Raw genomic sequence first — 15,065 nt, forward strand, 5'->3', positions numbered from 1 at the left:
GAGCAGCAATTTTAGATTGCTTTATTTATTTTGTGTGTTTATGCACATGTGGTTGTGCACCTGTGGAGGTCAGAGGGCAGCTTAATGAAGTCAGTTCTCTCTTTTTACCATGTAGGTTTCTGGGCTCAAATTCAGGTCACTGAATGAGGTGGTAGGCAATTTTCCCTGTTGAAACATTTCAAGGCCCGGTATTGGTATTTTATTTCGAGGTACATATTGAAAAATGAGCAGCGAAATGACAAATGGTACAAAATTTGCACTAACTCTTTTTGAGGGTCTAAAAAGAATTCAGGCCATCAATATAAGAGGGTATGTTTTTGATGTGCTTAAAGATTTATATAATAAAAAATTAAAAATACATATCTAAGATCTGCTTTAAACATTTCTATGAAGTCTGTTGAAATATAGGCAAGGTGCTGGCAAGTTTTAAAACTGTATTATCCTAGCCAGGTGGTGGTGGTGCACACCTTTAATCCCAGCACTCGGGAGGCAGAGGCAGGTGGATCACTGGGAGTTCGAGGCCAGCCTGGTCTACAAAATGAGTCCAGGACAGCCAAGCCTACATAGAGAAGCCTTGTCTCAAACAAACAAACAAACAAACAAACAAACAAACAAAATTGCATGATCCTGATTTTTCTCTTCAGAGGATATGAATATTCTTCTGGCATCTCTTGGGAAGTGGGTTTGAATGCAATAGCTCCTCTTTGCAATGTCAACACAGGCAGACTAGCACATTGCTTTAATGCTCAACTATTCTGTATTTTACTCACTGTAAATTGTAAAGCCCCAGAAGACCCATTCCTCGAAAATCGGTTTTCGGATCATCACCTTGGAAACCAATCTCACACCACTGCTTAGAAATCCGGGACTCCAATGGAGTGTTGGGCTTCAGGAACTCCCAGAGCTGGAGGCAGAAGAAAAGAGAACCGTTCTTGGCTACGCACACACAAGTGCCCTGTCTTCTTGGCTCAGATGTTGTAAATTGTATTCTGACAGTGGGATTTGTAAAGGTGAATATATGCACATATATTTCAATAGCAGTTCCCACAGGTGACGCAACACCTTTCTGGGTTGGATGACAGAAAAGCAAAAATGTGATTTCACAATAAGAGCAAGAGGTTATAAGCCTTGACTCTCAAGAGTGAGCAGTAGAAAGCTCTTAAGGAGTTGTTGCTTTGAAGGCAGTGGAACACATACCTATATATCCCAGTGTTTCAAATCTTTGTATTTCTGTTCCTAATTAATGAGGTAAAGAGATAAATAATATTCCACAGAAATGCTCTTTAGAATTCTCTAAAATATTTAAGACTACAAAGGAAAAGGAGAGTGGAAAATGTTGAGGTCACTTTGTTGTTCAACTCCATAGAAACCTTGTTCTAACGTTACATCGATACGCTGAGCATGAACACCATTCACAAAAGCAATAATGGATGGCTTGAGTTTTATTTCTTAGGTCTCACCTGTGGAAGGAGTGAGAGCAAACACCACATGGCTAGATAAGGAAACACCAGCACCGTTCATGAGTAAGCCTCAAGACACATTATCAACCTGAGGAGTTGCCTAAAATAATTTCACTCAAAATCAACTGTGTACCAGTGGAAAATATAAAATTGGAACACCACTCTCTGCTCCTGTTATCTGTACAAAATTAGGTTTAGCGCCCATCACAATGACAGAGATAGGTAGACAGGTGGCAGGTATTGTGACTCATGGTTCTGTCTAGGAATGTAATGCTTAGAGATTAATGCAGCTCTGAGCATCCTGACCCGGGTGCTGGGAATTGAGTTTGGGTCCTATGGGAGAGCAGGAAGGGCTCTTAACTGCTGAGCCATCTCTCCAGTCCTACAAATATCATATATGTTCAAATATTATATTTTATTTCTTGTGTGTATATGTGGTGGTCATATGTGCTAGTATGTGGTGTGTGTGTTGTGGACACGTGTGCAAATGTCTGTTCACTTGAGTGGGGCCAGAGGTTGGTATTGACTATCTCCCTCAATTGCTCTTTAGCTTATTTTATTTGGGAGGGGGGGGGAGGGATAAGGACTCTCAATGAACCCGGGGCTCACCAATTCATCTAGACAAGATGGCCGATGAGCTTCAGGGAGCTTTTGCCTCAGATTGAAACTTCAGGCCCTTGTGTCGCCGCCTCCGCACCCCCCCCCCCAGCAAGAACTTTGCCAACAGCCTTTCTCTAGGCCCCAACCCTGTAGTCTCCTTACTATTTCAGAAATAGTTAAACTTCCAAATTCTTTACTTTCTATTATATGAATCTTAAAGCGTCGACAGAACAGTAATACAAAATTGTCTTGCTTTATTGTGAATTGTCACATGTCAGGCCCAGTATAAAATGTAATATCTAGAGGCAGAAAATTATGAACAGGTAAAAGAATCTGCAGTTCAGAGGGCGAGAAGCAGTCAGTAGGTAACGTGCTTGCTACACAGTGTGTGGGCCAGGGGCCGATTCCCAGCACTCTGCACAAAAGCCTGGAGTGATGGCTCAGGCTTTGAATTCTCGTTTCTGGGATGGAGAGAAGTGAGACTCTGGAATTTGCTAGTTCCAGGTCAATGAGAAGCACTGTCTCATTGGTTTCTGAGGAGTGACAGCTGAGATTGACTTCTCGCCTCCACACTTGTGCATGAATCCGGACACACACACACGCACACGCACACGCACACGCACACACACACGCGCACACACGCACACGCACATGCACACGCACACACACACACACACACGCACACGCACACGCACACGCACACGCACACGCACACACACACACCCCCCTCTGCAGCTCGTGTTCATGTATTGTGGTTTTTATAGACACGACTCTAATATTACTTCTTCATAAGATACAACATTTATGCTGATGTCACAGCACCAAACCCAACTGATGTAAAGACACCAGGCATGGTGCTGCATGCCTGAAATCATAGCACATGGGGAGGTAGAGGCAGGCAAGTGGATCAGGGGTTCAAGGTCAGCCTTGGTTACGCAGAGAATTAAAGGCCAGCCTGCGTTAGCTGAGCAATGAACTGGGTCAGCAAACCCTGTCCCTGATCTCTCCGGCTACGTTGGGCAGTGCACCGTGTGAACGCTGCCTTAACTACTTCCTTCTGTCTTTGCAGTAGGATAGCAGCCGGGGGCAAGAGGATCACTCACACATAGCTATATGACCATGAGACACTTACAAAACTGCATCTAGGCCAACACTGGCCTGTGTGCTTTTGTTTGCTGACTCTTATCCTAAACAATTTTGTGGAGTAGAAAGTAGGGGTATTATGGCCCATCTTAAAGATAAAACTTGAACTGGGGCAACTATACACCACCATTGGCCAGGCTCTGCAGACACGGGTTTCCTCGGCAGAAGCCGGGCAGTGCAGTAGTCGGGAGCCCTTTCTAATCATGTGAGTTTGCACAGTCACTTTAGCTGCCCATCCTCTTGTTTTCTCACCGCCATCTCCCAAAGGTGGCAAACAAAACAAAACAAAACAAAGCATGTATCGGCACAAGGCTATTGTGAGAATTAAAAGGGAGAACTAAGTGCAGGATTTACTATAGCGATCGGAACACAGCAAACACCCAGTAAGTGTTTCAATATTATGACTTTATACTTGGAATTCAAATACCCAGGAGGGCCGAATGAAGACCTCACCTCTGTGTGTGTTTGGGAAGGCTAGAGACTACTTCAAAATCCAGTGAATAAGGATTTTAAAAGCCAGGCAGCTCCTTCCTTGAGAATAATGAACATCAGTCAGATCAACGAGCAAGTTCCTGGGCACCTGGGTGTCACAGCCTAGTCTGTGTTATGGTGAAAGGCTCTGTGTGTGATGGACGGGGATGCGGGAGATGGAGCTAAGGGAGATACAATGGGAAGAGACTAACGGGCAGCTCTGAGCAATACGGTCTCTCTACTACAGCACGCAGGAAAATTGAAGATGTTTTGTTTTGTTTGAGAAAGTATCTTTCATACAGCCCAGACTGACCTGTAAGGCCCAGTCATCTTGCTCTGGCCTCCCCTGCACTGTAGAGCCATCCAGGGATTAAGACGGCCTAACTAGGCTCATAGGACCTCTCTGTCAGTAGTTAAGAGGTGGAAGGAGCCTTGCGTGGTGGCGCTCGCCTTTAATCCCAGCACTCGGGAGGCACAGGCAGGCGGATCGCTGTGAGTTCGAGGTCAGCCTGGTCTACAAAGTGAGTCCAGGACAGCCAAGGCTATACAGAGAAGCCCTGTCTCAACAAAACAAAACAAAAACAAAAACAAACAAAAAACAATAAGGGGTACAAGGAAAGGGTCGGGTGGCACCTGTAATCTCAGCATTTTGGAAGCTCAGGCAGGAGAACTGCCACAAATTCAAGGACAGACTTGGCTACATAGAGAGTTCAGGACCGACACACAATAACGAAGTGAGACTCTGTCTCGGGACAATAAAATAAATAAATAAATAAATAAATAAATAAATAAAGTGCCAAACCCAATGCTAAACAGTTCTGGCTTTATTCTTTAGCAGATATGTGATAGTCAGACAGTCAGAACCTGGAGTAAAATAAATGTAGTTTTCTCATCTCTAAAACAAATAGTCGCTACCCTGATTCGTTAGCCATGGCATCAGAATGACAGCACGCTCACACTCAAATCACTGATAAACATTAACAGGCTATTTGGATATGTCTGACGCTCATGACACCAGCCGAGATAAACTCAGAATTAACAAATAGGACTTGGATGCCTGCTGGGTGCTATCTTTAGTTGGTCTTGACACATAGCTAAGTGTGATGGATGGCTAATCTTGCTTCTCAACCTGACAACATCTGGGATTAACAAAAACCCTAGCAGCTGGGCACGCCCGTGAGAGCTTTTTCTTAGATGGATCTTTTGAGGTGTGGAGACCCACTGTAAATCCAAGCCATCTCTTCTGGTGGCAGCCCACATACAAGGTCATGGAAGAAGGAAGCTTTTGCTTTTTGGCCTGCTTGCCCTCACTGTCACTGGCAAGTTCACCCGTCTTGTCCCTGAGCCTTTCTTTGTTGGTGCTTAGAAACATCCAGTGTATCAGTGATTCAGGATTTCAGCACAGACTGAAAATTGGCAGCTCTCTAGGAATTCCCTGGGACTCCAGCACCAGACTGGAACTGATGAGACATCAGTCTTGTGGGTTAAACAGCTATAGGAGCTATCAGGAGACAGACATTGTTGGATTACTTGAGTCATAGTTGGTAAGCCTAATAAGTCCCGTTTTAATATCTATAATTCATTGTTAGTTCAGTTCTGTTACTTTAAAGAATCTCTCTCTCTCTCTCTCTCTCTCTCTCTCTCTCTCTCCACCTACTATAAGCTAGCTCACATATGAGTCCAGCCACACAGCAGGCATACAAAGGCCATAGCTAATTCTGAATTTATCTCAGCCATTGGGAAGCACTTCGGACATGTATAACCAGGGTGTTAATCACACCAATTCATTTCATTTTCATTCACCTTGATCCTTGTTACGAAATCACTTCGTTGAGCTTGATAACCTCCATCTGGGGGATGGGCAATAGGAGGGGGTAGAACTCAGCTAGTCAGTTGAGCTAGTCCCTCCCCTCAGCTGGTCAGGAGAGAAAGCGAAGAAGGAATGCTATTGCCAAGCCTGAAGTTTCTTCCGTTTTAAATGATCCCTTCAGATCCAGCACTAATTAGTAGGGACAAATGAATCACCAGCTAAGTACTTGCATACACAGAAACACACACTCATTCACACAAAACACAAGATGCAGTAAAGAAATTACATCTGTTGACATAAACAAAGGTAAGGCAGATAAACAAATGCTTTGTCCTGTTTTTTTTTTTTTAAGATTTATTTTAAATGACTTACATGTGTGTATCTACATGAATACATGAATATCATACATGAATACAGGTGCCTGGAGAGGCCAGATGAGGGCATCAGATCCCCTGGAGCTGGAGTTACTGGCGGTTGAGAGGCCCCTCCCCCCATATGGGCACAGGGATTCTAACTTTGAGCAGTAAGCCTTCCATGCATCCCCTCCCCTAGATTTGCCACTCCCTGTTTGAAGTTTAGGAAGAGACAGAAAAGCACTTGATGGCAGAAGAGCATCTATTTCAGAAGCAAATGTCTGAAACATTTTCATTTAATTACTAGCTCCAAATGTTGGTCTGAATTTTATCATTTGGAGCACAATTTCCTCATATTTTGGTGTTTCATGGAAAGTTTTATTGCTCTTTGATGAAGATGCCAGTGTCACATCTCATAAGATTTGAAGCAAGAATACTTACAATGCCACATTACTTTCCCGGCAGTCTTAATGTGCCAAGTATAAACCTTTACCTCCTCTTTGAGTATTTGCCAAGTCACATGAATAAATAATCAACACAGGGATCTTGGGTAATTTCCCCAGAGGGCTATTGCTGAAGCAGAAATCATCCTCATTGTCTTTGATGTGTATTAAAGTCATAAGTAAAAAACCCATGACATGCTGACAAACGCCGCCTCATTTCTACAGCTTTCAACACATTTGAAAATTTGAGCCTGAGCCAAGTGCGAGGTGCCCCTCCCCAACAGAAGTCACCGTGGATGTTTTCTCAGTTTATAAAAGCTGACAGGCTTTAAAGTTAATTTCCCATATGAATTTTCGGATGAAAAAAAAATATATATATACACCTCCCACCAGGAATAGAACTCAGATTGGCCAGTCTGTGGCAGCACCATTGCCTTCCTCACCTTTGTATCTCCACTGCTCGGCTGAGTGCCTGGCTGAGTGCAAGTGCCAGGCTGAGTGCAAGTGCCCTCAGCTCACATCAGACAACACTCACCTTCAGAAGCATCTCTTCATGCTGGGGGTTCTCAGAATCATAGGGCTCCCTGCGCAGTTTTTCTACATCTGCAATGAGGTTCCTGTAACCCACAATTTGCAGGAGGCAAGCTTGGAGAGAGACTCCCAACCTAAAGTACAGAGGAACTGAGTGTGAGGGATGATCGAGCCCACATGTTGTCAGCATTTGCTCATTGAAGCTTGTATGATAGAACGTTTTATGTAAATATTTTTGTATATATCCAGGAATATATATATGTATGTATGTATATATATATTCATGTATATATTCACCATTCCTTTTTCTCCTTTTTCATTTAGTTTCTCCAGACAGGGTATCCTGCTGTAGTTCAGGCTAGCCTAGAATTTACTGCATAGCCCAGACTGGCCTTCAGATTCATGGCAATCCTCTTGTCTCAGTTTCCCATCATGCCTGCCTAGAAGCACAGCTCTTGCTGAACTGTGAAAACCCTTTTCCTTCATTTTACCTTTTTCTTAAGTACAAGTGCAACTGCTTAGCTAAGTAATAATAACAACCACCACCACCACCACCACCACCACCACCAAGGGAGGCCTTCGAGAAGGACATTTGAGAGTAAGATGTGACAGCAGAGGTGACAATAGATTGTTAGGGACCATTTAGATGGGTATATTAAATTTACTTCAAAAGTCTGTGTATGAGAGGGAGAGAAGGAAAGAGGGAGGGGGCCCTTAGGACATTCAAGACGAGAGAATTTTCTGTACAGAATAAAAGAAACAAAGACAGCAGTGGTGACGTGGGGGGGGTAGGGGGGAGGGGGGAGGGGGAGGGGGGAGGGGGGAGGGGATAGCAGGGGCCAGTGACAGCATCGCCTCTGTGTGTAGTGGTGTTTCAAGAGAAGAGGAGGTGCCACGAGAGAAGTCTCCCCTTCATGACAATTCCGCTGATGGTCTGTGAACACTTTCTCACGTGGAAACACAATCTGCTTTGCTTATTACCAGATGGACCACATTCTGTGGTCCAGAACAGATTCATCTCCACCACTCCCCTGCCAGCCTTACTTATTTTATGATTTCTATTCTTCGAGTCTCATTTCCAGGGCTAAGGGGGGTGGGGAAAGCCCTGTTCCTTCCATTTCCTCTCGTGGGGCATGGCTGCTGATGCTTTGTGATGGAGCATGCATCCTGCTGTGAATACACAGTAGATTGAATATATAGACGTATGCACATATATATTTAACAATAATAACTAAAGGAAAAGAAGCCATGGGATTGAGAGAGAGGAGGGGACAGAGCACAGGGGCGCTGCGAGGATGAGAGGAAGGGGGAAATGATGTAATTTTATTTTAATTAAAATGCTTAAAAATTTAGCAAAGATTTAGTGTGTGTGTGTGTGTGTGTGTGTGTGTGTGTGTGTGTGTGTGTGTGTCTGGATGAGTTTATATGCACTAGAGCATTCAGGCACCTGCAGAAGCCGGGAGAAGGTGTCAGATACTTTGGAACTGGGGTTACTGGTGACTATGAGTCCCCATGTGGGTCCTGGGAGCTAAGCCCAGGTTCTCCACAAGTGCTCTTAGCTGTGAAGTCATCTCTCCAACCCATGAAAAAAGATTTTAAAACTAGTGACCATCCGGTTAAATCAGCCTTAACATCTGAGTCGGGGAAAGGTACAGCTTATTGGCTCTCAAGACTGCAGGAAGATGTAGTAGACACCAGAAGGAAATGGAGGCTTTAAACATTGAACTTCCAGATAGATCAAGACTCAGCAGTGCCAAGCATACTCCTAAATCCCCTTCAGCTCTGGCTCCATCTTCGTTAATTAGCAGTCTTTCTTAGTGGTGACATCTGAAGTCCTCATGCATGCAGACCCAAAAGACAGTTTTACTGTTACCTACCCCAAATTGTCTCTAAATGTACCTGAATTTAGAATGTACTCTGCCCAGTGCCTTGAAGGTCCAAATTTCACTGACAATTGCTGCACTCAGTGGAAAATATAAAGCTAAATTTAAATGTCATGAACAGTGCCAAATGCATTTGAATACTTCCAAGATGAGAGGAATAAATTTTAAAGTTCTAAAGTATCCATATTAAAAAGTCTCTTCCTCCCACGCAGGCCTGTCTTCTTGACAAGCAGGTAGGAACTGTCTCAAAGATTATCAGCCCAGCATGATGAAATATTCATGAGGGAGCTGGAGGAATATTCTAGATGGAGCAGAATCAGCATAAGCACATTTGTGATGTGAACACATGCAATTAATGTAAAGCACAGCCATGGAGTAATGTCCTGCTGATGAGTGGGCTTCCTTGATCTTCTACCTTGATGTCAGCTTGCACGCCCTCCTTTCCATTCATGGCAACAGGACCAGAAGCCTAAAGCCACTGCATTTACAAACATGTAGAGACCCTGCTATTATTATCTATTATTCATCTGAAAGTCAAAACACTGCAGATGACTATTTTAAAGAGAAAGGAGAGACAGACAGACAGACACATACATACATACATACATACATAGATAATAGATAGATAGGTAATATATGGAGAGAGAGAGAGACAGACAGACAGACAGACAGACAGACAGACAGACAGACAGACAGTCATACAGACAGAAAAACAGACAGACAAAAATGTGATTTGTTCTCTGTATTCCTTACACACAAGCCCAATTCTTACTGTGGATTGATGTCAGGGTTAATTTTTTTCAACTCCATGATGTCATCAATAGTCTTTTCGATTGCATCGGGGTGAACACTCACTGATGTCTGCAACAGCTGCAAAACATCTTTGAATCAGTTTCTTTCATTAGCACCAATGGCTTAAATAATACCTCTTGGGATGGAGGCTTCAGGGACTACATTTCTGCACTAAAGTAAGCGCTAAAAGTAGGCTGATGTAGTGTGCTTGAGTTCCGATGCACTGTTTTCCCACAGCTGGGGTGGTTGTATTATGCTTTATTCTTTACCATTGTCATTTGTTTCAAGTTATTTATATTACACTGTTTCCTTTTCACCTGATAGGCTGAGTGAGGCCCCTGGGGACATAGTCTAAAGCCGTGGTTCTCAACCTTCCTAACGCTGCGACCCTTTAACACAGTTCCCTATGTTGTGGTAACCCCCACCATAAGATTATTTCCATTGCTACCTCATAACTTCAAGTGGGCTACTGCTATGAATCATAATGTTTTCTGATAATCTTAGGCAACCCCTGTGCAAAGGTCATGCGATCCTAAAGGAATAGTAACCCACAGGGTGAGAACCGCTGGTTTAAATGTTGCCAAAGTTAAGAGAAGATGAGATAAAATTACCAAAAACCTTCCAAAGTAAATATGTTTGTTTCTTATGTAGGCAGCCAGCTGTGTACTCCTCTAAAATTATTTGTTTTATATGTAAGGGTAGACTGCCTGAGAGCACATCTATGGCTCATGTGTGTGCAGTGTACTTGGATGTCAGAAGACAGTTACTGATGGCTGTGAGCCCAGTGGGTGCTGAGAATCCACCTTGGGTCCTCTGAAGAGTTTCTAATCACTGGCCTCTATCTAGCCGTGTGTACTATCTTTATTGTTACTATAGTGGCCTCTCTGATGTCATCGGAAGGTCGCAAGTATAAAGTTAAGTGGCTTGACTACTGTGGAAATATTAGCTAATATTTCTTATTTTATGATTTAAAAGGTGGTATAAAATGAGTTAATTCAGCACTAGACTTTCCAAGTCTGCCTAGAAACTGTCATATATGTGAAACTGTATGTTAGCAATGAGCTAAGCACTTTCTGTTTACATTGGCTTTTAGTCAATGATACATTTTTCATTCTTTCTTGGTTTCATTTTTTTTGTTTTAGTTTTTATTGTTTCAATTTTTTATTACATTGTGTATATGTCTGTGTGGGGGTGCTTATGCTACATAGCATGACTGGAAATCAGAGCCACTTCTTCCATGTGGGACCCGGGAATCAAGGCCTGGCTTGGTGGCAGTAACCTCTACCAGCTGAGCCTTCATCTCACTGTTCCACAATTTTTATGCTTTATGACAGAGGTAAGCCCCTCAGTGAAAAGTTATTGAAAACCAAAAACAAGGAGATGATTTTACTTACCTTACTTTTTGAATCCCTCAGCGACGTTTCTGTTAAAGCAATAACACACACACACACAGAGACACAATGTCATTAGAAATAACGCGGGATGAGTGCTTGGATGTTACTTACTGAACTATGACGTGACAGCCTCAATCCCACCAAACTCTGAGTTCTGCCCTCCCTTTTGCGTAGTGCTCACCAATTTTCATGGTTCTAGAAGCTCCAGGTTTGGTGCTGTAGCAAATCCTTTGCAGTTCACACCTTCCGGTGAGCTTCCGCATCACAAACTTCATGCAGCGCCACAAAAACTTACAGTAAAAATACAGGCACACCTGGATCAGCATCCTGTGGGGAACAAAAAACAGCACCCTTCCGATAGAAAGCTGGGAAAGAACAGAAAGCGACCACCACCAGCAAGAGAAAAAGGCGGGAAGAAGGGCGGCCGTCAGATGTCGGCGTCCACGGGTGTCTGCTACTCCACTCCAGAGAGTGACAATAACACGGCTGCACAACTCCAGCAAGCTGAGGGTAAAACCCTGACATTCTTTTTCTGCCATCTTTGTCTAAAGTATCTTGCAAATCAATTAGCGTTGACATCGCCTCTGCCTGAGACGCGGGGTGGGGGCGCCTTCTCTTGCCTAAGCTGTTTAGTCCCTCCTCGCCCGCCCACAGCCCCCACCCCACCCCTACCCACACCTCCCGCCATGCCTTAAGGCCCTCCACTCAAGCCCCACTGCCAATCCCAGCACTCCTTGCGTCTACCCTAAAGCTTCCCCACCCATTTGCAGAGGAGGCGCTTTTGACCTTCCATTCTTCCTCCAAGAGGACAACGTTCTCTGATTTGAACTTTTCAGAAACTCTATTCCCGGCCTCTCACTAAGCAATGTGTACTTTATGGTAGATTCCCAGCTCACTCCAGAGGCCCCTCAGCAAACAGAGGATCACGCTGTCTCCGAGCGTACATGTATTTACATGTAAGTGAACTTGTGAGTTTTCTTTTTTTTTTTTTTTTAACATGGATTTTTGGATTTAAAAACGGAAGTGCCTGCTACCTCACGCTATTGTTCAGAAATCTCACAGTGCCTCTTGTTTTAGAGACAATGGCAGCCTGTCACCCAGAATGCTATGTGCAGCCCATGTCTCCACACTGTGTTCCTAGGAGACGGAGTTATTTCTATTATTTCACACGGATGTCATTTCTAAAAGCCTCTCCCTCCTCCCTCAAATGTTCTCTGATTCCCTCTAGTTCCAAAATACGATGCTCAGGGTTATTCAGATCAATTTCAGTGGTTAACACTCTTAACAATGTGACTGACTAATCAACTGATTATTTTGTTAAATTCATTGTTTGAATCGTTTGAATATCTAATACCATCAACATCCTTGTGTAAAAAGTAAAAGAGTCTAACGTGTACAAAGGCACAGGGTTTAGATCTCATAAACACAGAGCAATGTGACAAGCAAGAGCACCGAACCCATGCTACTCCACAAATAGAAACCATGCAATCCTTTTGCAGGCAAAAAAATCACACCCTAGGACAGCGAATAACATGAAAATGCTCATGATGCTTACTAAATAGGAAAAACTAGACACAGATACACATACAATGACCTAAATTTTCTCTAAGAAATAAAACAATTTTAATAGTGATATATAAGCCACGGGAGGGGCGGGCAGGGTACATGCTAATAGGGGTTTATTATTGCTAATTATTGAAGTCATCGTCAGTAATTTTCCCTTGATTTACTAAGTACATTTTCTTTCTTATTTTTTTTAAACACGAAAATGATAAAAAAAAAAAAACCCTAAATTTGTATGATGATCATCGAAAGTCATTGGTTATGCTTTTTCTGTGTGCAGCCAGTTACTATGAAACCAGCTGGATGCTGCACTTAACTAAGTTATTAAGTCTGACATTTAAGTGTTCGAGTCAAATACATTCTAAGCTATGGTAGGATTCAGGTTAACAGCTTTCAAAAAAAAAGTTATCCTAAAATTAAATTTAGTGGAACATTTTAATTAGGCAAGTGAGAAGATTATAAAGCCGCAATGTGTTCGCTTGGAAGATGACTTATTTTCTAACTATTGGATGTCTATTCCAGAAAAAAAAAAAAAAAGAAGAGTTGTGTCTCCACTGGTCTCCAGGCAAATGGCGAGGGTAGTAATCCTGGGAAGTGTCGCTTCTGTTACAAAGTAAAGGGGGAGAGCTATCGTAGCTGTTCGGTTTCCAGTTTTCAGTGGTAAATGGCCTCAGCCTGTGGATTAGTGTCCATCGAAGCCCCCTTTCAAGTCTATGCATGAGGAGGACTCTAGACTGCATGGTCTTTGGGTCTCTGAAGTACTAATAAGAGGCTCTGGAAATTGCTGATGAGTACTATGGCTTAGAACTTGAATGCCCTCCAAAGGCCCATGTGTTAAAGTCTTGATCCCCGGGAAGGTACTTAGGGAGGTGGCGAGACCTAACAGGAAGTCTTTTCACGGAGGCCGGTCTGTGAAGGGGACAGTGGGACCCTGCCCCTTTCCTCCTCCTCCATGGCTGTGTGGTCACAAGGTGAGAGGCTTTGGTCCCTGAGGACTTCCAACCTGAAGCGCCACTTCGCCACAGGCCCAGAGTGACAGGACACAGCAGTTACTTCAGAATTATGAGCCAAGTGGTCTTTTCGTTTGAAGTTGCTCTCAGCTATTGATTGCAGCAAAAGATGCTTTTTGATGCGCGGAGCTCCTTCATAGTCACTCTGCCCAGAGAAAGGGCATTGGCCATTTTATAGCTTAAGTTAAGCTCTGCAATGTGTCCCCTGTGCCTGCTGTGTCAGGCCAACACACAAGTGTGGCTTGAGGCTTAGAATTGTCACCTCGGTGTCAGGGAATGTCTATCTGTAGAGTGACTTAGAGCCTGGATATCATTTCTCCCCAGGTCTCCTTGTATTTCAGAAGAAAATGCCAGCCAGTGTGGCTTTTTACATTAAGAGAGGAGGAAAAAAAAAAAAGACATCATATTCCGTGTGCTTTTCTCTCTTTTCATATTTACATCATCAAAAGTAGTGACATGCACTAGAATTGCATAGTGAGGCTTAGGATGACAGCATCGCTCTGAAGATGTGCCAGAAGACTATGGCAGCCCTTTCCCACAGTCACATAACCCACACGGCAAGCCATGAGTGACAAAACCAGTGAACTGGCACTCATGTGCTACCTACTCCCTTGTAATCTTCATGCTTGCAGTCTTTTAACACTATTTGTTATGCAGAATAAATTTCTCATCTCTCTTTTTTTTTTTTTTGAAAGAAGTGAAACTTGTTTTAAAGACGTATGTACTTTATGTGCATAAGTGTGCCGGCATGTGTGTATGTGTGCCACATGTGCACCTGGTACCTGTGAGTTCAGAAGAGGGAGTTGGCTCCCCTGGGTCTGGAGTTAGGGATGTTAGTGAGCCACCACGCAGATGCTGGGAGCCAGACCCAAGTCTTCTGCAAGAGCTACAAGTGCTCATACCTGCCGAGCCATTTCTCCAGTCCCTCCCTTATTTTTCTATCGAGCTAACACACACACAGACATTTTATTTAAAAAACAGCTTAAGATCCTAAGTACTATCCTAAGAAATATCCAGAACTTCAGATCTTCAATATTTCGGCAGACATAATCCGTTGTGTGTTTTGTGCATAGGCCTGGTCTAGGCAAGGCATGCTTGGAGGCAGAAAGTCAGATTCCTCCCTGCATTTTGAGGGCAGTAACTAAATCCAACAATCTACTCTGTGCAAGGACCAGACCAGCAAAGCTCCCGTATGCATGGCTTTAAGCCCCAGAGCTATGAAGTTTATGGGCGGGGGGGAGGGGAGGAGGGAAGGGGAGGTAACACTTCATGATCAAGAGAAGAACACATTTTAAAATGGTGGGAAGTGTTTTGAGATTGTTAACTGTTTTGACATAATACTGTGAGAAGGAAGAAGGTAAGAAAAGGATGCATGAATGCTTTCCCTTTTGGAGTGAGGAAGGAAAGGGAGAGAGAAAGAACGCAGAGAGGGAGGAAGGTCTACCTAGCTCTTCCCAGGCTTGAGTAACCCAGACTCGCTCTTCCCCCTTCCCCACTGTGCTTTAAGTCCTGAGTTCGAGAAGAGACATTGCAAATACACCCGAGGGACAGACCTCCTCGGCCCTCTGTGATGGTCACCCACCCTGCTCTGTCTCTTGCCCCTTCCACCAGT

At 43.6% G+C, this 15,065-nt stretch overlaps 1 protein-coding gene across 4 annotated transcripts in view; it reads right to left on the reverse strand.

Annotated features, from left to right (window-relative positions):
• The window catches only part of ELMOD1 (ELMO domain containing 1), a 55,481-nt gene that overhangs the window by 15,485 nt on the left and 24,931 nt on the right, over positions 1 to 15,065 (reverse strand). For 2 of the 4 annotated variants that reach the window (XM_084781887.1, XM_084781888.1), the window contains 5 exons: positions 11,062 to 11,245; positions 10,881 to 10,909; positions 9,467 to 9,564; positions 6,816 to 6,945; positions 771 to 904 (listed from right to left, as the gene is read on the reverse strand). In XM_084781887.1, coding sequence (XP_084638013.1) covers positions 771 to 904; positions 6,816 to 6,945; positions 9,467 to 9,564; positions 10,881 to 10,909; positions 11,062 to 11,206 — 536 coding nt within the window. In that variant the 5' untranslated portion in view covers positions 11,207 to 11,245. The remainder of the gene's footprint in view (positions 1 to 770; positions 905 to 6,815; positions 6,946 to 9,466; positions 9,565 to 10,880; positions 10,910 to 11,061; positions 11,246 to 15,065) is intronic. The other 2 variants (XM_084781886.1, XM_084781889.1) reach the window with 1 other exon arrangement.

This window comes from Acomys minous (genome assembly GCF_964271855.1).
Source record: "Acomys minous genome assembly, chromosome: 5".
Lineage (NCBI taxonomy): Eukaryota > Metazoa > Chordata > Mammalia > Rodentia > Muridae > Acomys > Acomys minous.